Consider the following 27,959-nt stretch of genomic DNA (forward strand, 5'->3'; position numbering starts at 1 on the left):
TCAATTATGGCAGCCAGCTTCCTTGTTAGAGTTTTTATTCTGGGATGAAAAACAACCTTAATTGGTGGCTAATTTTACCCATACCAGACTAGATTGCACAGCCTTCAGAGGGACCCAACTGTATTCATTTCCTAATGACAGGCAACATTACTCAAGCTAAATTAGATTACCCATGCCCCAAGGCCATTTCTATGAAGGTCATGTTAATATTCTTCTATAAAACGATGGGATTGGATACAACGCACGTTCGCCTCGGTGGCACCACCCTCACGTTTTTGTCTTGTTCCAGCAAAAGCTTTGACCATCGATTTATGGGGCAAGGTTTAGCTAAGGGGATTTGGGATGGTGAATTGTGAGTTAATTGTGAGCATGGGTTGAAGAAAAATGAAATTAGACTGAAATTACAAAGGGTTGGTTTAGCTGCTGTACAGCAACATCAGATATTAACATCTGAAGATAACTCCCCTAATTAGATTAAAATGAACCAACACCAGTGTGATTACACCTATAAATGAGTAATGCAGTTTTCATTTTGGATGCGAAGCTAAATGTGGAGTATCTCACTGTGTATCCACCAGCACACATGATGCAGATATTCCATATATGGTGTATTGTGCAGTAATAGCAGCTACAACACATTTGACAAAATACATAGCCTTTTGGAAATGAGGAAGAAAATATGGGCAGCTTTATTTAGCATCACCAATTCATCTCCTTTGCTCACAGACTGAATCAGCCGGGTGACTCTTGATATATATATTCTTAAAAATTGCTTCATATGTCCAGGTGGTATCGCTGTGAGTGAGAGTGCAGCAGCTTTTCAACATTTTGATCTATAGAGCTCTGCCATCAGTGTGATTCCTGCTGATTTATTTCTTTGTCAAACAATGTGGATCCTCCAAGGCTGAAGTGGCTCATAGTTTATTCAAGATGACAGTGATTCAGTCTCATGCAGCTGAATAGAAGAGGCATTTAGGACTCTGAGAAGGTCAGACAAACATCTGAATGAACCATTGAACTTTCATTGAAAAACAAGCTGCATGAAGAGGATTGCATGTGGCTGTAAATAGCTGATAAATTTGCTTTACTTGCCAGCATAGCAATGATGCAGTTGTCTCTTAAAAATCTGGTAATGTTTTGATTTTGTTTGCTGTTGTTTCACCCCCCCCCCCCCTTTTTTTTTTTTTTGCTAAACTGTGAATGTTTATTATCACAAAATCAACAGGTTCAACGTCAGAATGACTAATCAACGAGAAGGAAGAGAAGGCAGTGTAACTGCAGCAAGCAGTGCAATCACAGCTGTCTGCTAACATCTCGCAAGTCTCTGATGCAAATTCTAAAAATCAGATCATCAGCGGCCACATGACAAATAAGCAAGGATCGTGCTTGTTAAGTAAACTCATGGAGACTAAATCTCTGTGTAAACTTCTTAAATGGGAACACAGACAGGTGGCACTCAAAGAAACCTCAACAGAAATCTCTGACAGAAGATTGTCCCTATAAGACTACTTTAAAAAGGTATGAAATTAACTTGCAAATAGTAGATGACCAACTCTACCTCCTGAACTATAGTACCTAAAATGCACTTGATTAACTGATCCTCAGCTTTTATAGTGAGAACCACTATAAAAGCTGAAGTTTTGACAGTTTGCTGCTCTGAAGCATTCAGGTGTGCATTAACACAATGCTACAATCTTCCCAGGAGTGGATGTCTCAGCAAATTTGCCCCAAGGTCAGACCATGCAATGTTCAGAGAAACTGCAACAAACCCAAGAGCTTTATCTCAGACTCTTCAGGCCGGTGTTAACACCTTGAATGTTAAAGTTCATGACAATCAAGTCAGTAAAAAAAGTCAGTTTGGGAGGGTTGCAGGAGAATGCCTCTTCTTCTTTAACTTTGCAAACCACAAAACCATGAGGCCAAAAGTGGAGAAGCACAGTGCTATGTTTCGTGAAAATCAAACACAGCATATCAGCACAAACACATCATAACTGTCAGGCACGCTGGTGGAGGGATGATGATTTGGGCTTGTTTTACAGCCACAGGACCGGGGCACCTTGAGTTGACTATGATCTCCTCTGTATACCAAACTATGCTAGAGTCAGCTGTGAGGACAGCTGTCCAACAGCTAAATCTTGGCTGAAACTTGGCCAGGTAACAGGACAATGACGACAAGCACCGCAGAAAAGGAAAAAAAATCGCAAGGCCCAGTCAAAGTCAGGACCTCAACTTGAGTGAAATGATGGCGGGACAGAGAGAGCTGTGCATATGCAAATGCCCCAAACCTCAATGAACTGATGCAACACAAGATAAGTGGGTCAAAACTCCTCCACAGTGATGTGAGGGGCTGATAAAAATCATGATTATGCCAGGTTACTAGGCAGCAGTTCATAATAATAACACACTGTTGAGGAATGGTTAAGCATTACTTAATACTTAATTCATTATTTTAAAGTATAAACTAATACTTTACTAATGATTAATAGTGTGTAGTTATTATAAAGTGTAACCAGTTATAGCTTCTACAAGCTATAAACTCATTGGATGTGCTTAATTTTTCATGGGACTACATAAAGACCTGTAAACTTTTTTTTTTAACTTCGCCGCCAACCTGTTAAAGATGATATGATACCAACAGTACCACTAGCATGTTAGTAATGCCACTATGAACACGATAGTGTGCACTTAAAAATCACAGCTGAACACACAGTTTAACCCTGATTTTGTTTATTTATCTGTACACGTGATGTTTGGGGTAGTACCTAAAAAGTGGCAGAGACAAAAACAGTGTAAATTCAGATTAAATAAAAATGCTTTTTGATTGGAACATTAAAAGCAGGTTTTACAATAGATTATACGTCGAACAAAGGCACTGAAAATATCCTTACAATAGTGATGATATTGTGGCCGGTTTGGTTGTTTTAACATGGAAATGTACTTTTTCTTCTCTGCCTATTTAAACAAAACAGCTCATCCGACTCTCTTCCCTCCAGAAAATCCATCCTCAAATGTTTACAGTTAATTTTCTTGATGAAGAAAAAGAATGTGCTTATATCCATAGTAAGCCATAAATCAACATAAGCACATACAGTAAGGTACAGCTGCTTCATACACATGGAATAGAAAATATAGTTTCTCTTCCTAAACAGACTTACTGCACTTCACCGTACAAAACAGAATACGTAATAGATTCACAGCAAAAACAGCGTGTGTTTATCTGAATATAAAAAGGTCAATTGAAACACATAACCACTGCCAGATTTATCAAGGCATTATTGTTGTTCTGTAAAATAATGCTTTGAATCTCTGTTCATGTCTCTGCACATTCAGCTTTTTTTCTCTGTGCTTATATATACACAACTTTGCAGCTTTACATTACAAACATATTTTTCCCCACACTGTAATATAAAAGTGAAAGATTTACACTCAGAACAAATCATACTGATGGCTTCATATAACATGTGCTCAGCTGGATATGTGAAGTGATATCTCTAAAGGAATATCAGGCGCACTAAATACAATCAAATACTATTCTGTGGTTGAGTGAGCCGACTCCCAAAGAAACCTGGCTCTGAGATCAAGTTCAAGCAAACGCTCACAGCTTTAAATTAATGCCGTAACAGCATTTTGTCTTTTTTTTTAAATCAGGTTTATCTTTATCAACAGTCCATTTCTTCAAGGACCTCAAAAGCGTTCAACCTGCCAACACTGCACTGTATTTCCTGAGAAACTAAAAGAAAGAGCAGTGAAGGACTTGCAAGATGAAACACACATATCTTGTTATTATAGCCAAATCTTCCAGGGACCCACTCAGCTCCCTCTGCTTCTGTCTGGGGCCTCTGTTTGACATAGAAGCCGGGCTGGGTGGGTAGGTGGGGGGCTAGCAGATGGACTGCCAGGCTTTGTGACAGACAGACAGACACACATTTGCCGCCTGGCTCCGATCCTCCTGGATGTCGAGACTCCATTCAGAGCTAAAGGAAGTCCTGACCTGTGCTGTTTTCACAGTTCTGGGCAGCCCTTTTTTGTCAGCTTCTCTTCTTTTGTGACAGGCACATACACAATGTAGCCTCCATCAGGGGGTGTGATGGAAGGATCGCAGGCAGATATGGAAGTAGGCAAAAAAAAAAGGACCATTGAAAAGAGGTGCTCCAGTGACAAAGAAAAGGACATTTTGCTCCACAGACAAATGTCAGAGAAGAATAAGGAAAGAAAAAAGGAGGAGACGGCAAGGGAGGCAAAACCCTTGCTACCTTTCTAACTTGCACAATCTACTACTCAAATATTAAACACTGTATACATTACAACTGAGCTGTTTCATAAAGACACAGTACATAAACTTTCTCATTCAAACCCACAATTAAAGTATAGAGCAGAACTAAGTATGAGGGCACAATGCAAAGTTTGAAAAAGAGCCACGCTTATATGCAGTGGCAGAAATCTTTAGGGAAAGAACTCTTTTTACTTATACCTTTTTTCAGTTTTCACTCATTGTTTGATTAGGTTTATGCAACAAAACTACAGGATCAGACATAAAAGAAAAGATCTTTGTTTCCAAAATGTTAACCATGGCTCACAGATCCTGCCTGTCAGAAAGCAATGAAGAGAAACTTCACCCACGCGCACACACAAAGGGAACACCTTTATGGTGAAGAGCACATATCAGTTAGCACCTTGGTATTTAATTTGTGGGCAGAATACTGCTGAATGGCACATCTCTTCCCTCTCAGGTTTACCCACGAAGCACAATCACCATTACTCAAATATCATTTGCGATTGACACACTGCTCATATAAGAATTTTGGCACAGTTGAAAGATAATGCTAATGTTGGACTGGCTACAGCACATACAATATTAACTGTATTCTGCTTTAATATTCTCTAAAAGCAGATGATAAAGCATCCTCCAGTCTTTCTTGGGTCCTTTTCAAAGTGGACACTCTCTCTGTGAAATGCCAGGTTGTCACAAGTGCTCAGTCTCTTGCAGGTTAGCCCAACGCTTTGTCATTCATTCATTTCTTTTTCTGTCCTTCATCTGGTAAACTTTGAGCTACACAAAATACTGCTCACACTGGTGTGGTCCTGCGATTCACCCCATCCTTTATATCATTGGGGAAACAGTTATGGACCTGGAGGAACTCAGCAGCAGCCTCATGTTCAGGGCTGTACGTGTTCTCTGTCACGCTGTCTCTTGCCAGGGCGTACATGGACAACTCATCCAGGGCCCCACTGGAAGATGCCGCCCCCTTCAGACCAACAATGGGCGAGTTCTCCCGGGAAGCCTCCGTAGAATGAGAGCTGGCGTGCGACGTCCTCCGGCGGTAGCGAAAGCTCGGAATCCTTGAGTATGGAGAAGAGGAGGAGAGTGAACGGATAAACTCACGCCGCGCCTTCCAGCGAACTTCCTTGTTTTTCTCGATGTAGATGTTGATGGCGAGGACGGCCACAGTTTCGGCTACAATGAAGGAGAGGGCGCCAAAGTAGAAGGACCAGCCGTAGGAGTAAGTGTACTTCTTGTCATCATCACGTTTGTCACTGGGATCTCCTGCATTGCTTGAGATGTAGACGATGATGCCAATGATGTTGCTCAGACCTGATAAACAAGAAACAGATGAAAGGTGAGGCTCAGTAACACGAGAAACTTCAACAACCAGCGTTTACAGGCTCTCGTCACAACAGAGGTTCTAAATGTGTACACTCTGATTCTTACAGTACAGAGAATCTTGAGCCACCACCTTATTTATTTATATGTTGCTTCCAAACTTGCTTGTAATATCTTAAAGTGGTCTTTAACAACAGTTCTCCAGGCTTTCTGAAGGTCTTTAAATTTTTTTTTGTTTTTTTTTGTATGGGAGCGTTTGCTGTTTTTTCAGTCCAGTCTTTGTATCTGACTATTTTCACTGGATTACTTTTCTTTGTTAAGCCACTTAACACTAACCTATGACTCACTGAAGCATAAAAAAGGCACCTAGCTCAGGGGATTAACAATTATTGTATCTACACATAACAGGCAACAGCAAAGAAACAATTTTGAATTGAATCATTAGCCTCTTTGTTACTGTCACAAACAAAACCTATAATTACTTCCCTCTTTAGCAGAATCTACAAAAATAGCAGAGTTCAACAAAAGTAAATCGTAGTATTGTACCAACTAGATTATTCCTAGATAAGTGCACAGTGTGTCCTTGAAAGGGCAACTGCACAAGCAGAGGACCAAAGAAGAAGTGGAAGTCCTAAGAAGCTATCTAAATTTGCATATGTACAGACAAATACATTTAAAAAACAAGAAAATTATGTTTTATTACATTTACACTGATTTTACGTTAATTTACATTTAATTTACATTTGAAATGTAAAATCACAGTCTATTTATGTAAATTTAATGATATTCTAGAAAAACAGTACAAAACTGTAAAATACACAGTAAAATACTTTTATATTACTTTTTTTTTTTTTTTTACAGTGCAGATAAACAGTATCTGAAAGTCATGTCCTTAAGTAATGGGGGGGAAAAAATCCAGCTAAGACTTGACACAGGACCTGAGAGATGGATTTGACTCTTCAGTTGATCCATCTCAGAAATGGTCTCAGTGGAAGGATGGCTGGGGAAACAGGCCTGCAAAGGCTGAGGTATGCCAAATTACACAAGAACTGGAGGTCTTATTGAGTGATAAATTTGAAATTTTTAGTTCAAATCCTCATCAATATGTGCGGAGGAGGTCAGGAGAGAGATCCAATATCAAGTGCCTACAGATATTTAAAAAAAAACCCACTCTGTCAGGGTATTTTGGGTAATTTATGGAATTTGGAAAATAGAAAACTGCCTCAGATTCATGTTCAAGTTCCTGTATTGATACCCTTAGGTAGATTTGTTCCCTTTTTTTGATTTTGATCCAACATATAATAATAACATATGGAAAACGTTGGCAACCTCTTCATTTTTCAGCATGACATTGATCCCTGGAAATCTATCAGTGATGGATTGGCCTTCCCAGAGCCTGGAGCACAACATTATTGAAGCAGTGTTGGATCATGTTGAAGGAGATCAGAACAAAAAGCAGTCAACATCCAAAGAAGAGCTTTGAATGTCCTTCAAGACGCCTGGAGAACTATTCCTGAAGACTACTTAAAGAAATGCCAAGTAAGCTTTCCTAAGAGACTGCTGTGGCTCAGGCTGTGTTAAAAATGAAGGTGGTCATACCAAATATTGACTTTCAAGTTCATTTTAATTGTACAAACCCTATTTTTGCCTTATTTGCAGTATTTCCATCTATGTCTACATATGCCTCACTAATTCTCTGAACCTGGTTCCCATTTTTCTAATATAAATAAACCAGGGGCTGCGCAAGACTTTTGCTTGGTATTGTACGATATGTGAAGAATGGATATGGTGCCTTTTTTTTAGTGGCAAATAAAGCTCATCATCATGATTGCACCTCTGACAAAGTACAAGTTACTTCCCTCCATTTGTAAAACCAGCATGCAAGACTGGACTTGACTGTAAACATGGATGACAGTGCATGTTTCCTCCAGCTCACCTGCAGCTACGAAGAGAATGCCAGCGCTTAGGAGCACATTGTTTGTCTTGTTGTAGACTCGGCCCACCCCAACACACAGCCCGCCGAGCATCAACAGGATGGTACTGAGGATGGGGAACACACTGGAGGCGCGAACTACACCTGCAGTGGATGGAGTAGTCACTGTAAACGGCTTTAAAAATGCAGTTTATTTCAAGACTGTATGAATTAATGTAACAACCAAGTTTCATAAATTATCAAATATATTATAAAATATATATTTTTTATTAACCTTTCGAGTCCAGTACCACTTGTTTTCAACCTCTTCTTTGATCTGTTTTTTAAGCTCCATTATTAGTCATGCTTTGGGGCTTTGTTGTGACAAAGCTTTGCTAATCAGCTATGGGTTGCAACACGCACTCTCGCTGACTATCACCAACCCTAAAATGAATCACTGTGCCATTTTACAGGTTTCCAAAGATGAATGAGCTTATTCAACTGTAAAGTCCTTTATTAAGCCCTCCTTTTATTTAGACTGGCTAATGGACTGAGTTTGGACTTGACAAGTCTCCTTTGTTCTTGCATATTAGGCAGATTCTGAATCAGCTTTAAGTGATGGGTCTCCAGTGACAGAATATTCATTGTGTATCAGACTAATCACAAGTCATGTTTAAGCCAGTTTTTCAAAGAAAAACAAGGAAAACTCTGGTTTAGACTCATTGTAACAGTGATTTTGCAACTGAAATGTAAAATCTAAGACATCAGTTAATGAGTAGAATAAAGATGAAGGCTATCCAATAGATACAGCCAAAAAATTGCTTGTAAACATATAATAGTGTTTAATAATGCTTTAATGACTTTAAGCTTTGAAATGTGTGAAACCTCACTGTCTCGTATATCTTTCTGACTCTACATAGATAAGTGAGTTATCTGTCTGCTTTCACAATCAAATGACAAGATGCTGAATGTCAGAGGACTTCCTGTTTTTTCTTTTAGGAGTAACACAGTTTTACCGGTACCAGACGAAATGTACAAGTCGGGAACACTTACGTAGCAGATACTCCGAACTGTCTGTGTCATAGTCGTTGTCATCAGGGAAATGGTTGATTCTGTAACAGCTGCCTTGATTAATGCCTGCAGGGCGAAAAGCACAAGAATGAGCCTCACTAGCCCGCTGTACACATCAAGGCTGCATTTGATTTAAACATTTAGGGTGATTTCTTTCCTATTCTTGGAAAGATATCCCAAAGTTAATCCCCTCCACCTTCCCCCCGTAACAACGTACAACTCATAGGAGCATGGTGCTGCCTAACATGTTTAAACAGTGACCTTTTTCAAAGCATCCCTTTCCAATTAAAATCTACAAACACAGGTGCTGCTGTTCACATTAATTAAGGACAGGATCAAACGACATTAATGTAATTAGTAACACCTGTGTTTACCTAGTACTTCATGCCAAAATGGTTGCTGGGAAAACAGTGTGTTGAAGAACGGGCGATAATCTACTCGCAACCCTAAGGAAGACATTTTGACAGAAAGCGAAACTTAAAGATGGTCCTGGACAAGAGTCGAGCTTCCCCAGTGGGAAGTTAGGCGTGTTTATTCCACCACCACTTCCCCTGCCACTTAATGCAGATTTTTGTTGCTATATATGCCAGATCAGTAGTGTTTATGTGAGTCATTTCAGACAGAAAGAACAAACAACCTATATAATCATTTCGTGGGTGGAATCGTTGCGTGATAGCGGCTGATGCTTCCTCCCTGTGGGCAACTTTTTTTTTTCCACCAGCAGTGGCAATGTGTCTTTGTCACTGTGGCATAGACACAGGTCAGTGTGGTTTGACCTTGTTGTGGGTCTGTGAGCTGTGTGTTAGTGTGTGTGTGCTGCTTATGCAAAATGTGGTCCTGGAAACACTGGTAAAAATGCTTCTAGTCTTACTGACAACTCAAAGTTTTTACACTACAAATGACATTCGCACATTACCTGCAGCACTTGATCTATCCCACACACTCTCTCACTGCCTGACCCTTTGATGAATATGTTTATGGTTATTTGTGTTCAGCTGTCTGGATATCCATAGACGGATGTTGTCAATGAAAAGATGGACATCACTGACTAAAATCTGCCCACTTAGCTCACTCCCAGTTGAAGCTTCTTAGCACATTCTTTTTAAATTTTGGGGTCTTCTCTTTATTGGCTCCTTTGAATTCAATAATAGAATTTAAAATCTTTTTTCTCACACACGGTCTTAAATAATCACACCCCAGGTTATCGTGAAGACCTCATGATTTAGTATTACCCCGATAGAGCATGTTGCTCTCAGACTGCTGGTTTACTCGTGGTTCCAAAGGTGCCTTCAGCTTTCAGGCATCTCTCTGGTATAGCCAGCTACCAGTTTGGATTTGGGAGGCAGACCCTCTCTACTTTTAAGATTAGGCTTAAAACTTTCTTTTCTGATAAAGTTTGTAGTTAGGACTGGTGGACTTCTTTACTCACCTCTTTTCTACTCTTTATGGGTTTATATTCCCCTTTGCAATTACTTAGTTATTATTAACTTCTGACTCTCTACCACAGTGTGTCCTTTGTCCTCTTTCCCTACTCTACCCCCAGTAGGTCACAGCAGATAGCTGACCCTCCATGAGCCTGTATTATTGTGGGGCCATTAAGATATAAAAAGCCTTGAGGCTACTGTTGTTGTGATTTGGTGCAATATAAATAAAAGTGAAATGAACTGAATAAAATTAATTTGTATCTCCCTAGCTTATTAAAAATCTTCATCTGATATATAAATACAGAGTGTCTTTGCTAAGTCTGCAGAGATAAGATGCTTTAGTGGATCTAGATAAAAGAAGATGGAGTGAGAAGACACTTCTCAGATGACCTCAGACTATTTTTCATGTTTAATAGTGCTTCTTCTTCAAGGTAAAAGTGAAACACAGCATGGCTTCCACTGGGATTCATTTGGTCAACTATCAGGCAAATGTTTGTGTGTTCATGATGTTAAAAAGCCTTCCCCTCTTTCATAATAAGCTCTTTTTTCCTTTACCTTTTCTCGTCTTTCAGCGTTAGGCTGGAAACATTTACTTGAATCTGTACATGCAGCATGCAAAGGCTACACGTTTTCCCAGATTCCATTGTTAAGACTTTGACCTTTGACCAAAACTATTGTTAAGAGCTCGCTGAGTAGACCGTGAATTCTGCAAAGTTGAAATCACAGTTCAGTGCACACGCATTTGAAGAAGAAAAAGCGGCAGGACTATATAGCTGTGTGATTAAGATTGCAATGCCCGTAGGGATTTGATGGCTTGTGGTGCGTGTCCAAATCCAGGTGAATGGTTGAATGCCAGAACAAGAAGTCTATTTAAACAACACAACAATAGACTGTGCGGGAAGCTTTTAACACCAAGGTGAGCGAATGAAAGAAAGAGGAAAGAGGGAGGGAGAGGTTAAAGCTCAGAGAGGCCCTGAGCTGTAATTGAGCGCGAGTATAAACAACACCTTGTGAAGAGGAAAAGGGGTTAGGGGTGGGGTTAATAGATGTGCTCTGTGCAGTAGTGGTAATGCAGTGAGCTCTTTGACTATTCATTAACCATATGAACACACTTATTCTAGGAGGAACATCTAAAGTATTAGAGATGGGCTGCACTGGGCTCTAATTTGCATATATTTACATAAACATATCTACGGCCTATGTGTTGCATGTTCATGTGTGCTTGTTTGAGGTTGTGTGCAGAGGTATTGGCCATAATCCCTGCCACGTAGCATGTTGCTAAACGATAGGGAAAATGTAAAAATCGGACACCTCTTATTGTCTATGTGACTCATGTTAAAGTATTGTGTTTTGTTAATAATATGCTAATAGTCCTCATACTCTATTAAACCTATGTTCTAACACATGAGGACATCATTAAATATTTTCCTTTCTCTTTTGGGTTTGTGCTTTTAGAGGCTAAAGAGGCTCTTTAAACTTATTAAAGTCATTTATCTCTCATATTGAAGGACCTGCCCCCTACTTTGGCTTGTGAGGACGATGAAAGCCTGACATAGCTTTGCTAGTTGCCTCACCATCATTGGACAATTGGTGTTTAGGGAAAAAGGGGTCTGTGAATGGTTCATTAGCTGAGGCTCAGTTAAGCTTTGCCTGCCTCTGTAAGCATAAAGACTTCTACCCATGTCGAAAATATATTCCCCCTTCATCTCCGCCCGGTCTAACAGACAAAAGAGATGGGGCCTGACCCGCTGCATGAACACCAACCTTCCCATTAACAGCACACAGACAGAGACCTGTCAACTCCATTTCCCAGGTGCCTGAGGGTGAGCCACCGAACCACCTTTCTCTGTCGCTCAGCTTTTAAGGGCACGCTCCCTTCCATTAACTAGGTCTGCTGCTTTATAAGGGACATCAAATTAATTAGTGTCAAATCAGTCTGTGGAAATGGAGCACAAGTTTCTGTGTATAGTCACTGATGGGAAAAAAAGGGTTTTGGACTATTTTAAGCAGCAACGTGAGACTTTGTGCCTTGTGAAAAAAAGAAACACACGCACACACATCTGGCTCATGTGGTTAAACAGCAAAAAAACAGGCACCTGAGCTGTGCTGTTAATTGCTGTGTAAATACCGGATCGTGCTGGAGCGGCAAGGCTTGTTGCAGATTTTACACGCGCATTTCTGTTTGCATGATTGGCTGTGTCTTTTTCTGCTTCTGCATCCAAGTGATTTTACACTTTTTATACGCTGCTTGCAAAAACAAACCTTTCACTGTGAACCTAAAATGTTACTAATAGCCAGTCCAGTCTCAGCTACTCAGCCAGTGTGACGCCTCTGTTTTCCTCTGTGTGTGTGTGCGTTTAGATGTTTAGACATCTTTGTGAGGACAGAAAATTGGCGAGCTGCTATATTCGTGGGGACCAACAGTCACTTGGGGACAAAATGCCCATCAACACGAGTTTGAAGGCATTTTTGAAGCTCAAAATGTGTTTTTAGTGTCATTGTTACAATAAGGTTATGGTTAGGTTTAGTTTGAGGGTAAGGATCAGGCATTTATTTTTGATGGTTAGGGTTAGTGCCTAGGGAAAGCATCATGTCAATTAGATGTCCTCATTAAGATACCAAAACAAGTGTGTGTGTGTGTGTGTGTGTGTGTTGGAGAGAGAGTGAGAAAGAGAGAGAGAGAGAGATATGTAGATTGGAAGAGATAGAGGACAATGTTGGTACTGATTGGAAATCTTTTTATAAGTGGATGCCTCAAGGTTAATGATTTATGAGTGACAGTTATCAACACAATATCAGGGTTTAGTGTGTGTGTGTGTGTGTGTGTGTGTGTGTGTGTGTGTGTGTGTGTGTGTGTGTGTGTGTGCAGGCTGTGAGATGGACCCTTCATGAAATGAAATAAAGTCTGAATACTGAGCAGGTGGGAGGAGGAGGGGTGAAGTGGAGATTAAACAATGGAAGAAGGTACAAGGAAATGAAACAACAAAGGCGAGCAGAGGAACGATGAGGATGGCGTAAAGATAGGAACCAACCTTAAAAAGGAGAAAGAAATTAGAACGGGGAGAGAGCGTTTAAGGGCAGAGATCTGAGATCAGCTGCAGGAGTGCTGGTGATTAAAAAACAAAAAAAACAAACTAAAAAAAAAACGTGCTTATTAGGTTGATGCTTCCAGTATGACTGGGTCGAAACAAACTGGGAATTATTCCTACACAGTCAACATATTAGTGGGGAAATGATGGGTTCCCAGGGCCTTATTCGAGTTGTGAAACCCCATGCTGAGCATCCCGTTTCCCTCTTCTCCATGGCAACCCCTGTAAGTTTTTAATAAGCTCATTTACATAAACAATCTCAGAGGATGCATTTGACATTTTCATTATATCATGATACCCGTTAAATAAGAGACTTCCCCCTTCAAAGATCTGTCAGTGCTTAAGCGGGCATGGCTGTGAACACAAATGGGCACGTGCCTATACAAAAAACAACAAAAAAACAAAACAAAAACACGTGTTCATACACACTTACACACATTCATTGGAAGCAGCTGCCACAGCTGTGGTGCCACTGGCAACAGCATGATGCACGTTGTCGTTGTTTTGAATTAGAGCAGCTCAGCCTATAGCAAATGACAGGGCGGCCTCGGTGGAATACACCAAATAACGTTGTCTCATCAAGTCACTGCTCGCTCACCCCGGTGTCTGCAGGAGAACTGCAGGTGATGGCAGTAAGCTTCATGCGACACGTTCCCTCACTTCCTCGTTTTCACACCTGGCTGGCTCTGGATAGATTGATGTGTGAACCAATCAAAAGGGACATCAATGCTGCATTTCACTGGAGCTGCGTAGCCTCCTCTAAGCGATGCACCTTACACTCTTTACAACAAACGGGCTCAGCAGCAACCTGTTCTGCTTTATTGTCCTTACTTCTTTCAGCTCTGCGACGGAGAGCAGCTGATGAGGGAGAGCGCTCTGAGCTTTACAGAAAAAGGAGGGATGAATCCATTTTATGAAGCCGTTACAGACAAAACACTGTAAGCGACGATACCACAAACGACTCGCACTGATTCCGCGTACGATTATTGCGCTGCGAGCTGGGGATGGCAGGACAGGGGTGAAAAAGAAAAAGAAAAAGAAGAAAAAAGCTCTGTGTAATAAAACAAACCCCTCCTTTCTTTTCAGTCCAAGTGAGGATGAGAGAAAAGCAATTTGGCGAAGACATCAGTGATTCAGTGTTGATATGACTGACAGTTGGTTAATTAAATTGTCACCAGGCTGCAATTTCTTCAAACACAGCTCCGCTTGGGTTCCAAGTTGTTGGAAGAAAACTGTGATCTATCACGTAGTCTGCTGTGAAGCCTGTTATGCTCTGCCACTCATTTAAAAATGTACATGTATAATGGATTCTCAACATGGTGCTTGAAAACAACGACAACGTGCATCATTAAGAGTGTGGATTCAAATGAGAAAGCTTTAACATATCTGCACAGGTGCTCTTTTGGAATTTTATGTCATACGGTTGATATTTTTCCAAATGAATTCTGTTACTTTCCACTGTTGCTTGTCTGTATAATATCATTACATGGACTAGAACCAGAGACATATTGGCTTCTGTTCATTGGATCCCTTTAGAATCTTGAAGTGTTGGTCTTGAATATTCAGGTCCCGGCTTGTCTGAAAGACCTTATAGTACAATATCACTCCAATATAGCACTTTGTCTTAGGCTTCAGGGCAGGCCTGGCGCATTTTAATTTTGTTCTTGGCTTTTCTTGGCTCTTCCTGGCCGGCTGTTGCACACCTTCAACTCACTGTCATCATCTGGATTGTCTTAATTGTCTTAAGGACCGTGTGCAGCAATGCTTCTCTGCCTGATCGTTCCATCCACTACGGTGATGAATTTGCTGGAGCGCAAGAGCTGCCTGTGGATCCCAATACCTCCCCACGACCCACCTGCTTGCCCATTCTTCACCATTCAGCCCACACCTCTCTCAGAAACCAGCCCACCTAAGGAGCCTCTCTTAGCCACCTGTTCTCCTAAACCAAGTAAACACGTCTAGCCATTTATAAATCTTGACAATCTGCTCTCAGACTGCTGGCTTACTTGTGGTTAAAGCACCTTGTTGTAAATTGTCACTATATAAATAGAATTGAATTGAACTGAGTTAAACTGAATCATTACCATGGCGTGTATCTGGTTTGCGATTCAGATCGAAATCTTTTCCTTTCATTACCTTTCAGGTGACAAACAACCCACTCTTAAAAAAAACAACTATATTACAGCAGCAGCTTCAGTATATAAACATCACATAGGTGAAAAACATGTGCCTTTCCTTGCTGCGGGGACACACTGGTTTCTCCAAAATGACCAAACGCTTTTCATGAATGTTGAATTTTCCCTCTACAGTTTTACATCTATATACACCGAAGATTTGATGTTACAAAGTCTTTACTTTGTTGCAGACTGACTGTTAAGAAACAGAGTAACTCACTGCTGACTCTACCTGCAGCACAGCGACAGCACCACAACCCATTTGCTCACCAAAATGAGAGAGTTGCTGGCTTTTACGCTTGGAGCACAGCAGTGGTTACTTCATTAATCACTTATGATAAATTATCCCCAGAGATAGACTTGATCAGGATCTGAAAGCAAATAACATTGTGGCTGTAACTTCAGGCAGGTGACTCACACAGAGTCATAGTTTATGAGCTACATTTTAATAAGTGTCTGATCAATTTATCAAAGTTTACTAATGTGTATGCACAGATACATTGTGTGATGTGGCTTCACTCATTAGAGGTGCTGTTGGTACTGTGTGTGTGAATAAGGCTGTGAGGAGCAATAACTTAAAGAGCCCTGTGCAAATGACAGAAAGACGCCACTTTATGAGACTGATTATGTCAGCAACATGATATGTTCCATCACTTGCAGAGCCAGTGTAATCCCAAACCACAGGATAAATCTTTGCACAAGGGTAAGCCAGTAAGTTTTGTCATCTATATTTTAAGGTTTTTTAGGTGTTTGACCACAACAGTAAATCTAGATCTTGTCAGAAGGAGTTAAAAAACACCTCTTCATCCTTTTCAAGAATTACAAGGTTAAAATTGCTTCTTTTGTTACATCTAGATTGGACTGCTGCCAAGCACTGTATGCTGTAGTTGGTCAATCATCTCTTGCACATTAACAATTATTCCAAAATGTCACAGGAACAGAGTCCAACAAAAAGCATCACTGTTTTTATTAAAAGCCTTAAACAATCTTGCACCTGTATATGTGGTAGTTAGACTGGGTCCACACACTCCTTCAAGATCATTAAGGTCTGCTTCCCAATCACTCCTGACCATCCTGCCATTGTTTCAAGAGGGTCTTTGCTGCTCCGATTGCCTCTGAAGTGGAAATTCCAATGCAAATTTTATTTATACCAATTTTTTATTATAAGTAAACTTAGTGTGCTTAACACAGATGATTAAAAACACTGGAAAAACGTGCAGGCAGTAAAAACAGCAAAATAAAACTTGACATCAGATAAACATGTAACTGTCTTTGAATCTAAGCTAAAGATATGCCTTTCTTTGAAAAGCCTTCAGAAACCTGAAGGCTTTATTGTTGTGTTATGTTACATGAATGATGTGGATGTAAGTAGAGGAGTAGACGAGTTTTAGAAGCTCTTTTGTTTTTATTGTAAAACGCTTGGATTTTAAATGTGCTACAGAAACAAAATGTGCAGACTAAACGCAAAGGCACACCGTGCATACAGTCTCGGGTTAGTACACAGGCAGGAGGAAAAGGTGCAGACACTTTTCTGGCTTAATCTGGGCTACTTTGGACACTCAGTTTTGAGGATGGCCTTCCTTGGGTTACAGAAACTGTTTTGTGGGCCAGATGCCCACCTGACATCCGGCCCATATAATGGAGACCTGTGGCTGTGACTCATCCTGAGTCAGCACTGTCAGTCAACACAAGCTGTGAGAGAAGCATAAGAGAACTGCAGATGTGGGCCAAACATAAATTGCCATCCCACATGTGATTGCCAACACAGAAAAATGACACTTCTGACAATCCTCTCCAGTCTTGGAAACAGGTGATGGTACTGTAGCTCTAGAGGCCTGGGTTCAAATCTGCCCTGAGATCATTTTTGCCCTGCTCTTTCTTGCACCTTTCCTGTCTTTTATTTAAGTTCCTATCGCAACAAAGGCTAAAAAGCACCAAAACATTTTTTTAAGTCCGCTAATTTGCAGTGGCGGTTGTGTACAGCACAAAGACGAGGGTGTGGGATTTAAAGGTTTGAAGAGATCAACTTAGATTAATCATCAACTGTTTTTCATCAGCTGTTTTTGCAGAGGTTTCAAAATCACCACTTTATGAGCTTCATCTAGAAGACACCAGCCCCTAGACCCTAAATATGAGATGAGCAAAGGCGCACTATTCCATAAAACTACAATTCATTTCATTATCAGTGGATCTGATGCTAACTATCTTCAATAACAGAAGTAAGTTTAGAAAAGGTATCTGTCAGTAATTTTCTAAAGTCAAAAAACTGCTTTTTTAAACTGATGAACAAGCAAATATTCACATTTCACAGGCTGATGGCAAAGATTTTTCTTGGTCCCAATGACATAAACCGTGGTCAAAGGAGCTTGCAAAGAAAAACGTCTGGACTTCTTTAGTTGCTTTGCAAGCTCCTTTGACTACAATGACCTGGATAACTGAGAACCTTCACAGTGACATAAACCGTGGATCTGTGGAAACTATCGAAGTAACAAAGAGCTAAGTGCAATAACACAGAACAGAATGAGGAGAACTGAGGACTTAAACCTATAAAACAGAGGAAAACATCGCATCAACCTGAGGAACAGAGCATGGCATGACTGGTGTTAGAAGTTGGGCCCTGCTGGCTAATTAGTGCCCCTTCACGACTTCTCAGTTGTTACATTTTAATTACAGACTCTTAGAAAATGGCAAGAATAGCAAAGTGACCCCCACACAACCTAAACTAGCGCTCCCACTGACCCTCAAGAAAAACAGCTGCCTCCCGACTCACACCAATCCGCCACCAGCTGGGACGTTTACTGCAAATATGTACCTGGTAATTGGATTGTTCATTAGGTTATTTCTCGTTTTAAAAAGCTGGTTGTATTTACTAGAGTCACAAGCAATAGTCTCTGATGCTTGCCGATTCTGTTGCAAATGAGGTGCACTCCGTGGCCTTACAATATTCATGTGGGAAAACAAACATTAAAGGGGAAAAGAAGTCAAAACAGCAGCTGTGAAATGCAAAAGACTCCACAGAGGAGGGAAATAATGACCTTCCGATAAAGTAGACTCATTTTATATATTCCTGCCTACTCCTTAATTGTCATTCAGGCCTGCTGAGACAGAGAGAGAGGAGGTAAAAAAAAAGAAAAGAAAAGAAAGAAGAGTGTCCAGAAATGTTAAACACATTCATCACTGGATTCTGGGAAGGAAAAAAATGGGGCTTAACAGCTGCTGTGTTCCAGAGATTTGATGTGACTGAGAGAAAGACATGCTGTTGCTGTAATCTGTTCAGCAAAATGTGATGATGTTTTCTCCAGAAGCTGTGATACACACAGAGGCGTCCCCGTCAATAACCCAGTCTGTTTGTCTTTATGGCCAGAGGGGTGTGTGTACATTTGTGGTTGGAGTAATGGTGAAGGTGGTAGAAGTGGTGGTGGTGGTGGTGGTGGGGGGGGACTTCCTCGCTTGTGTTCTCCTCTACACTTATGAGTCTCCATGACAACAGAGCCTCCAGCTTATAGTTTTAGGCAGAAGCACAGAAGTGAAACTATCTACTCGTAACAAACGAGGATGTTCTCCTCTCCGAGCCGTCCACCTTCACCCACAGCGTGAGCCCAGAACAGTCAAATCAATGACGACAGCTCAATCCTTCCCGATATGTGGCCTCTGATGACATTAGCTCCAGGAAATGTGATTCAAAACAGGCTCATAATCAACAGAACTGCAGAAATGGAAAAGCACTGATTCTGACACCAGCTGATTTTACATAGGCTGCACAGGCATTGTATACAGAACTGTGTTTTCTTTTTTTCTGATACAAGTGTCCTCAAAAAAAAAAGTCAAGAAAAGAAAAACATACACCAGGAGATGTATCCTGTACTTCTATATAGAATGAAATCCAATATATATAAACAGTTGTTAAAGTGGGATTCGGAAGGTGGGGGAACGCTAAGATCAGGTGTAGCCCCCTTTGTCATTTATTCTTCTGTGTTTTATTTATTTTTCTGCTCGTTTTGCTTCAAACTGTCTTCTATCAATCACTGCGTCATAACAGACGTCTGTGCCATAAGCAAATCGATCAGTTGAAGCCACTCTCTGAGGCAAGAAGTCAAGAGGTGGTCGGAAGGAAGATTGGTCAATGAATGAGTGCCTGTCTGCCTCCGAAATAAGACGTCACTGCCAGCGCACCTCCTTATCGAACATGTAATCAGAAAAAGGGGGAGCAGGGGAGGAGAAAAAAAAAGAAACCCCTCAAAACACATTCGGGAAGGTTGAGCTTGTGAAAAACATATTGTTTACCTGATGCTCTATAACAACAAATAAGTTTTTTTTTCTTTTTTTGCTCGGACATGACGTGAACTCAGAGTCATCTATTTTTAAATCACCGGGCATGTTTCCATAGCAATTTCAGGGATGTTGCCAAGCAACAGCAACGGATACAATGAAGACATGAATGAAAGTAGACTGATAGCGCGCACATTTCCTGCCAGCTTAAAAGTGAATGGGCTCAGACGCGCCGTCTTGGCATCATATTCGTTTGCAGACTATTCAGCCGAGTTGACTGTGTGGGCCTGCGCTTGAACAATGAGATGTAACAGTTGGCAGACAGCTCGAGAAGAGCGTGTACAGCGGGGCAACGCCGGTTTCTTTCCCGTTTTTATGCCCCTCAAATCTGTAAATGTGTGCATATTTGTTTTTTCTGTCTCATTCTTTATCACCTGAAAGTTGTTCCGCGTGTGTGATCTCTTTCTCATTGCGTGCCCATCTCCAGAAAGAGACACTTGGCATGCGTAAAGGGAAGGCGTCCTTTGTGCGCTCAGACTGAGACTGATTGTACACACTGGGAAGCAAAAGGTTCATACGAAAAAAAAACAACCCAAAAAATAGTTTCTAGGAGAATAAAATGTGCTATATTTTTAACAACATTTCACTAGAAACCCGGCGTGTTTTTCTCAAACATGAGCACAGTTAAATCCACAAAGTGAGCAGAGCTTACCCTCGATACAGCAGATTCTCCACAGCCCAGAGTGGGTGAGATCGCCCTTCTTACTTTTGGGTTGTGGTTGTGTCTCGTCTGTGGTGGCATTAGTGCCGTTGCAGATGTATGCCCGAGAATAGAGCCAGTAGTCCGTGCCGATGGCGATGGTCATCAGGCTAAAGGCAGCGAAAGCCCCCACAGTGGCCAACAGCGTTTGAACCCCGCGGTCACACCAAGCCATGGCGCTTCATACTAGTCCACACACTCACCGGTCCAGCATGCACGCACCGGAGCGCGTCAGGGCGCGGATTCTTTGGTCATAGTTGTTTTTCTGCGTCCCATCTGCCCTGTGGTTAAAGTGGAGTGTATAGAAGCCCGGGGTAAAAGAAGAAGAAGCAGGCTACAGCTACTATATGAAATTTTCACCTGATGCTCAGAATCTACTGGTTGCTGCTGTGAACAGAAGAGAACACCGGTTCTGCTCACTCCTTATGCCCCACGCTGATCGGAAGCGCTCCGGAGAGCACATCGCACCAACTCAAAACATTTCAAACCTTCTGATTCTTGTTTTTTTCCCCCTCGGAACACTTTTTCTCTGTTCCTACACAGACCGCATCCTTGTTAAAGCCCATTGCCAGTGAGGGCTATGTCAACTGCTCTTAAGTGAGACCACACCCTCATCAAATCTAACCAATGGAGGAGATGTGCATTTGAATAAGTAAAGGGAGAAATTGTGTGACATTTAAATCTATCTCAAAATTGGAACACTTTCGCATGAAACAAATTGATTTGACATATTTCTTTTTTTTTAAACAATCTGCACCTTGTTTGCGACACTTGGACACTCTCCTCTGATTTCAAAAATCTATGAACATTACCAAACCAAACTCAGAGTCAGCTGTCATAGGGGAAGGGTGGATGCGCGAGCCTGTGGGAAAGAAATAATGACAGGCTTTGACACAATGGTCCTTCTCTGTGGTGCGCAACTGCCAAACAACCAATTCCCCGCAGAGCAGACCATTAAAAAAGCAATTAGATGCTTGGCGTGTGCGCACACAGCATTCTAAATCACACGGAGTCATATCGGATTTTCCCAAGACGGTCACAGGAAAGCAGGAAGCTGGAACTGAAAAGAAAGTACGTATTGACTGACCAAATCTATGACACCTCCTTAAATAAACCTTTCCCTCCGCTGCTTCTGACTTTGATCATGCACCTGACAAATTGGTTAATTGGACTTGCCCCCAAAAAGCCACTGAGCCCACAGAGTCAACACCGAATGAAAGACATGCTCAATGCATCTCCAGATGGAAGATTTTTTATATCAGCAGGAAAACATTTTAGGAGCATGCTGCTTGGATGGCTTGAACTGGCAAGATGCATAGGGCTTATGGGAATGAATGAATGAATGAATGAATGAATGAATGAAACAACTCTTGATGGTGCTGAAATCAAGGCAGGTAAGGCAAGCGCTCACATTTGTTTTAATGAACAATTGTGTTCAGAATAGTTTATTCTCCATATTACACAAACTCGGTACAAGTGTGTCTTTACGTTCCCATATGCTGCTTAATGAATGAATGAAATCAACTTGGGAAAAGCACTGAATAAACTCTGTGGTCATTTCAAAAGACTTATGGCGACAATGGACTGCGCTGCATTATACAGAGAGGAGTTTGTGTTGTTATGCTCAGATAAACGAAAGAATAACAGAAACGCCAGTAAAGAGAGCCGTAACAAACAGCATATTGTCTGATTGTTTGGCCAGGTTGTATATAATTTCCATGTGTGCCAGCAGTGTGTATTATAAAGCAAATGAAGAGTATTTATTTGTGTCATGAGTTGTTTTATTTTATTATGTCACGAAAGTGCTCAATTTCTCTCTCTCTCTCTCTCTTTTTGTATAATGGCAACGTTTTCATTATGTATTGTGACCATGATTTGTGAAAAAATAAATAAATTTAAATTAGAAATTTAAAAATAAATAAATAAATAAAATGCCAACAAATGTTTTAAAAAAAGAAAAGAAAAGAAAAGAAAAGAAAGTGCTCCATAACCTCGTTAAAACACAGAAAGAAAGTTGATGCATTCCTTAATTTTTTTTTTTTTTTTTTTTTTTTTTTTTTTCAATGACATCAGAAACAGCAGTATGCGACATTACGTGATGGCAGAGCTTCAGTTCATCCTTTGTCATTTTTTTTTTTTTTTTTTTTTTTTTTTTTAATAAATAGGACAGGGGGAATGAATGAGAGAGAGAGGGGGAGAGAAAGAAAGAAAACCCAAGGGGAGAAGAGACGGTGAGAAGGGGGGGGAAGAGAGACAAAAAAAAAAAAAAAAAAAAAAAAAAAAAAAAAAAAAAAAAAACCTCCTGGGTCACCTGTATGGAGAAAAAACAAACAAACAAACAAACAAACAGAGGAGACAGCAAACAACAAAGAGCAACATAATAATAGAGAGAACAAAGCACCATCACAATAAACTAGCTAGTCATAGATATCAGTATTTACTAAGTAATAAACGATATTGTGCAGCACGCAAGATAGACAGCGCACAGTGTGCTTTGAGGCAGCAGCCAAGAAAGCTTTAGTCCGCGTCTGTGAATACCCATGTGTGCATACCTGTGTGGATCAGCATGCTTGCATTCCAAAGGTTTCTCCATGTAATGATCTGCTAGGGAGTGTGGGGGGGCCACAGCCCCGTCCTCCAGGGTGTGAAGCGGGTATGGAGGAGATCAAAACTCCAGACATCCAGAGGCCCCCAGAACACAAGAGACCATGGAAGACCAACAGAGGGGGCAGCCGCGCCACTGTTCCAGTAAGAGCTGAGGAGAGTCCCAGATGAGGGCTCACTCAGCAGCCGCGGAGCAGAAGCCAGGGGGGGTTGCAGTGACGCGCCCGTGAGCTCCGCCGGCCCCCAGCTGCGCCTGAGTGACCGAGCCCTAGGCCGAGAGGCCGGGGGCACCCCACCTCCAAAGGGGCCCGAGCGAGCCCCAGGCCCCAGGCCCCGACAAGCGGCCGCCAAGGAGTGAGCCGGTGTGTACCCGATAATGCATTCCTTAATTTAAAATGTAATGTTTCCTGCTTCTCAGTAAATTTAATACATTTTTTCTATGTTCTCTCAGGGATTAAAGATTTTATATTACATTAACATTACATAGCTGCACACCACAGCCAACTGTAAAGCTAACAATTCAAGTTCATTTATATAGAGTCAATTAACAATAGTCCCCTGAATGTGGTTTATACTATTAGGTAAGACCCCGCGGTATTAGAGCCCCCCACCCCCCCAAGAATCGTGCAACCCTTCTTGGCAAGAGTTTTTTTTAACAGGAAGAAACCTCGAGCAGGACCAAGCTCAGGGAGGACGGCCACCTTTCCAGCTGCTGAAGGAATATGATAAAAACACTAATACAATAGAAAGAGAATGACACTAAAGTATAAACCTGTACAACAAAAATGTACAAATAAAAAAAAACAGAAAAGAAAAACTGACCGCTGTTTAGAAATATGCACCTAAAAACTGAAAGTGCGGTGTGGAAACGAATGGGACTCAGTTAAAAGTCAGAACAAAGCGGGCTCAATACCACTTCATACCTTTGCGTTAAATGATGCACGAACATCTGTCTGTCCGCTGAATCTGAACAACTTTAAAGGCTGTCCAGACTAAAACAATCCAACAGTTGTGCTTGTGTTACTGTCGTTTTAGCCTTTCAGATCCCCTGTGTGAAACTTGTGATAGGCTGTAAAAGGAAACTGTTCTAAGCTTCTCTTTTTCCCCCATTAATTTTCTTCGCATGGTTATTTTCTGTAACTGCTTGCTCATTTAATATATTCGGTCTTTGAAACAATGTCTCCATTGATTGCGTCGTTTGTCGTTTCTTACGTCTGCTGCCTGGTGGTGGCGCCAACTCGCAGAAACACAGAGGGGAAAAGGAACTGCTGGTGAAAACGCGCCACAGTCAACGCAATCAAACGTACAAGGAGCGGACAGTGACGACACTCTGGTGGGACTCGTTTGGGTATGGCGCATGCGTACTTCCGCCAGTGTTCCCATTCTTTGCCGTTGCTGCTCTCAGAGCGCATGTGGGGAAGCTAGCTGACGGTGTTGTCGTCTCCTTCTTCGTTTTCTGGGAAGCATCTGAACAAAGGCCTGCCCCTTTTTCATGAGGATTGCTCTACCGCCATCGTTACTTTACGTGTAATCACGATTACTAAATCGGATTACGATACTTTTATTATATTTCAAGGTACCAGTAACAACAGAGACAGAATTCGAAATGGATGCGGATCACCAAGAAACCAGCGGCGAGACCAAATCGGCCATTAATACTTGGCGTTATCGACACCATTTCACGTACAAGGCAGATCAAGGGAAAAATATCATCGTCCAGTGTAATCTGTGCTTGCCGAGGGTTAATCTGCTGTCCACGTCAAAAACCTCCACTTCAAATCTAAAGAAACATTTAGACGTAAGTCAGTCAGCCTAACAGCCCCGGTACAACTTCCCGTTCCAGTGTTTGTTAATGTTTAAAAGACTCAATGAATGAATAGCCACCCTCGTGATTAATAACGTTACATTGCAGCTGCATGCTACAGGCGCTGGAGGCTCGTAGTGCTCAACTTCTCTGGAAAGAAAAAAAACACAAACAGTCGCTTTACTCTGCAGAAGTGTTCTTAGGAGTGTTTTTCAGTGCAATTAAAGTTTATAAAATGTTGGGAAAGTCTGTTTAAAGAAAAAAAAAAACAACTGCCATGAAATCTTTCTTTGTTTTCTAGAGAACACATTTAGGCTGTGAAGCCAGGCCTGATGCCAAGAGAGGACGGAAAAAAGAGGAATACAACGGTGAGGAAAGCAGACACTGCCAGCTCAAAAAGCTCAAAGCGGAAATCATCTCCAAATGCCTGACCCAGGCAAAGATCGATGATCTGATCTTCAACTTCATTGTGGAGGACTGCCAGTCATTTTATGTGCTGGAGCAGCCTGGCTTCAGGAAGCTGATTGCCGGTTTAACTGAAGGGCTCAAATCCATGGACAGGGTGACCCTGTTTACTAAGGTGGACCATGGATTCTCCAAGATGCGGGAAGAGTTGATGTCTAAGCTCAGCAGCGTCCAGTATGTGTGCACCACAGCGGACATCTGGACAGCCCACAACAGGAGCTTCTTTGGGATGACCTGTCACTGGATCGATATGGATTCTTTGGAGAGGAAATCCGCCGCCCTGGCTTTTGCACGGCTGCAGGGCAGGATCACGTATGACACCATCGCCGGCCGCATACACGACGTCCACGTGGCCTACAATATTGAGAGTAAAGTTCAGACAACAGTCACAGATAACGGCAGCCCCTTCATCAGTGTCTTCAGGGAGTTTGCGCTGGACAGCCAAGAAAGTGACGACGACATCGGTTTCTACGAGAACGTGAGCACCGTGCTCGAGGGTGAGCCGGAGCAGGACATGCTGCTGTTTCTGCCCACCGTGCAGCGCTGCGCGTCACACACCCTGGAGCAGATCGTCACTGATGACTTCTGGCAGGCTGTGTCACAGGGGCCCATGTGCCAGCTACATTACAGTGCCATGGCTAAAGTGTTTGCCATATGGAGCAAATGCCACCATCTCCAGGTCGGGATGGACGCGGCAGAGGAGATAGGGAAGATGGCACTCGTCGTCCCCACCGTTATACGCTGGAACGTAGAGTACTGTGCCGTGCAGAAGATTGTCTCTCTCAGCGAGCGGGAGCTGACGGAGCTCTGCGCTCGCCTCGAGGTCCCACGCTTTCAGCCGGAGGAGATGGCCTTCTTGAAGGAATATGTGACTGTGTTTCACCCGCTCGCATTTGCACTCGAACTTTTCCAGGCGGAGCAGAAATGCTACCTGGGCCTGGTCATCCCAACCGTACTCAGTCTGAAGAACAAGCTAAATGAGCAGAAGGATGCCGCAAAATACTTCGGCGATGCCATCAACGCCATTGTAATGGCTATCGACGTGCGGTTCCAGGAGCTGTTTGGCAGCACCGAAGCGAAGATTGCGACCGCGACCACTCCTCAGTTTCGCTTGTGGTGGATGGCGGCCTCCGAGAGGGAGGAGATGTGCGCCCTGCTGGCCTCGGAGGCGTCCCAGATGGATCCCTGCACCGTAACCGAGGCGAACACCAGCCGCAACCTGTCCACCATTGAATCTGAGGATGACTTCTTTAGCTACGGCTCAGTGAAACCGGCCGTCCAGATCCAGCAGCGGGGGGTGTTGGAGGAGATTCGCAAGTATGTAGAAGGAACGGGGAAGAGCCTCGAGTGCCTGCAGGACTTCCCAAGAGTGAAGCAGCTCTTCCTAAAATACAACACCACCCTGCCGTCCACGGCCCCCGTCCAGCGTCTCTTCAGCCAGAAGGGCAACCTGGTGACGTCACAGAGAAACTTTCTGACTGACGACTATTTCGAGCGCATTCAGCTTTTGAGATACAACAGCAACCTGTGCTCTCTGGTCAGCGAGTGAAGGGGTTACCGATGGCTGTCTCAGACTTTTAACCGACACAAAATCAAACCATATTGTTTTGAAGTCATCACAGGAGAACACTGAACAATATCTCATTTCAGGCACTTTAGCCCAAATGTTCTTTCTAATATTTATCCCCCCTGCCTGTTTTGGTTGGCAAAGCATATGTCTCCCACTCCAGAATGGCTTAATAAAACATCTGATTGACAATCATAGACACTGACACTCGGACTGACAAAAAGCATCTTTATCTGTGCTGTTGTTGTGATTTGATGTAGCCACGGGGTTAAACTGAAGTGATTTTTGTCTTTCAGTTTCAGTTTTTTTTCTACAGCTGTTCAGTAAGAATGCATCTCCTGTCTGTATTTTATATCATATATAAAGCGACAAGAAGAGACCCCCCCCCCTCTCCTTTTGTTTGTTTGTGTCTCGCCTTTTTTCCCCCCCCCCCTCTCATAAAAACCAATTGCAAGGCACAAGTAATTAGATTAGTTACAGAATGACATCAGCTGCCTTATTTACATGCAGCACCAAACGCGTTCGGCAAACACTCATTGCACTTTCAAATGCGTCCGGGTGTGTTTGTGTGCGAGGAAGATGCAAAGCAGTGGTGCACATTTCCCCAGTGTATTCTTTGCCATGTGCCCGGATGTCAGCTAAGAGCTTTCGTCTTGTCAGACAGCTGCCTGGAGACCAACAGGAGGCTGTCAGAGAATGCAAACACAGGCTCTGTCTGGACCCGAGCTGTCGAAGACCTGACATTTTTGAAAATGCAAAAACCAGCCCGCAGAGAGCCTGAAAAACCTTGGGATTTGCTTTCCCTTCGATATATTATTCCTAAATATATTCTCTGAGTGATTTTCCGTGAGTTTGCCTACAGCAGTCACAGAGGATTAAACGGACTTGAAAACTGAAAACCTATTTCTCTTCTGAATTGGGATTCTGTTCCATAGTGCAGCTTCTGATAGGGAGAAAAAACAGCTTACACAACTGATTGCAGAGAAAGAAGCTGGAGGAGTGTAGATTAAAGAGTAAAGCAACAATTCTTTGCTGCTGCAAAGTAAAATGAAACAGAAGTATCTGGAGTTGCACTGAGTTCAGGGGTCTTTGTTTATGGACTGTAGGAGGAAGCTGGGAGTACCTGTAGAGAACCCAGGAAGAGCGTGTAAATGTACTAAAGGCTCAATCACAGCTTCTGTATCGTTAATATGTGGTTGGATGACGCAAAATATGCAC

General features: G+C 42.1%; 2 protein-coding genes across 2 annotated transcripts; one reads left to right on the plus strand and one right to left on the minus strand.

The window, feature by feature from the left end:
• Positions 1 to 2,721: 2,721 nt before the first annotated feature.
• Positions 2,722 to 20,825, minus strand: LOC147332483 (voltage-dependent calcium channel gamma-4 subunit-like). The gene is made up of 4 exons (XM_086289071.1): positions 20,254 to 20,825; positions 8,568 to 8,651; positions 7,539 to 7,679; positions 2,722 to 5,593 (listed from the first exon to the last, which is right to left on the minus strand). The coding sequence occupies exons 1-4, from the start codon at positions 20,474 to 20,476 to the stop codon at positions 5,067 to 5,069; spliced, it is 975 nt and encodes a 324-aa protein (XP_086145197.1). The 5' UTR covers positions 20,477 to 20,825; the 3' UTR covers positions 2,722 to 5,066.
• Positions 20,826 to 24,272: 3,447 nt separating this feature from the next.
• zbedx (zinc finger BED-type containing X) lies at positions 24,273 to 27,127 on the plus strand. Its single transcript, XM_086289072.1, has 2 exons — positions 24,273 to 24,703; positions 25,011 to 27,127. The coding sequence occupies exons 1-2, from the start codon at positions 24,512 to 24,514 to the stop codon at positions 26,721 to 26,723; spliced, it is 1,905 nt and encodes a 634-aa protein (XP_086145198.1). The 5' UTR covers positions 24,273 to 24,511; the 3' UTR covers positions 26,724 to 27,127.
• The last annotated feature ends 832 nt before the right edge of the window (positions 27,128 to 27,959 follow it).

Source organism: Aulonocara sp. 'chitande type north' Nkhata Bay, linkage group LG4 (genome assembly GCF_057382095.1).
Source record: "Aulonocara sp. 'chitande type north' Nkhata Bay isolate Kocher_YH1m ecotype deep benthic linkage group LG4, A_spYH_male_GT1.1, whole genome shotgun sequence".
Classification (NCBI taxonomy): domain Eukaryota; kingdom Metazoa; phylum Chordata; class Actinopteri; order Cichliformes; family Cichlidae; genus Aulonocara; species Aulonocara sp. 'chitande type north' Nkhata Bay.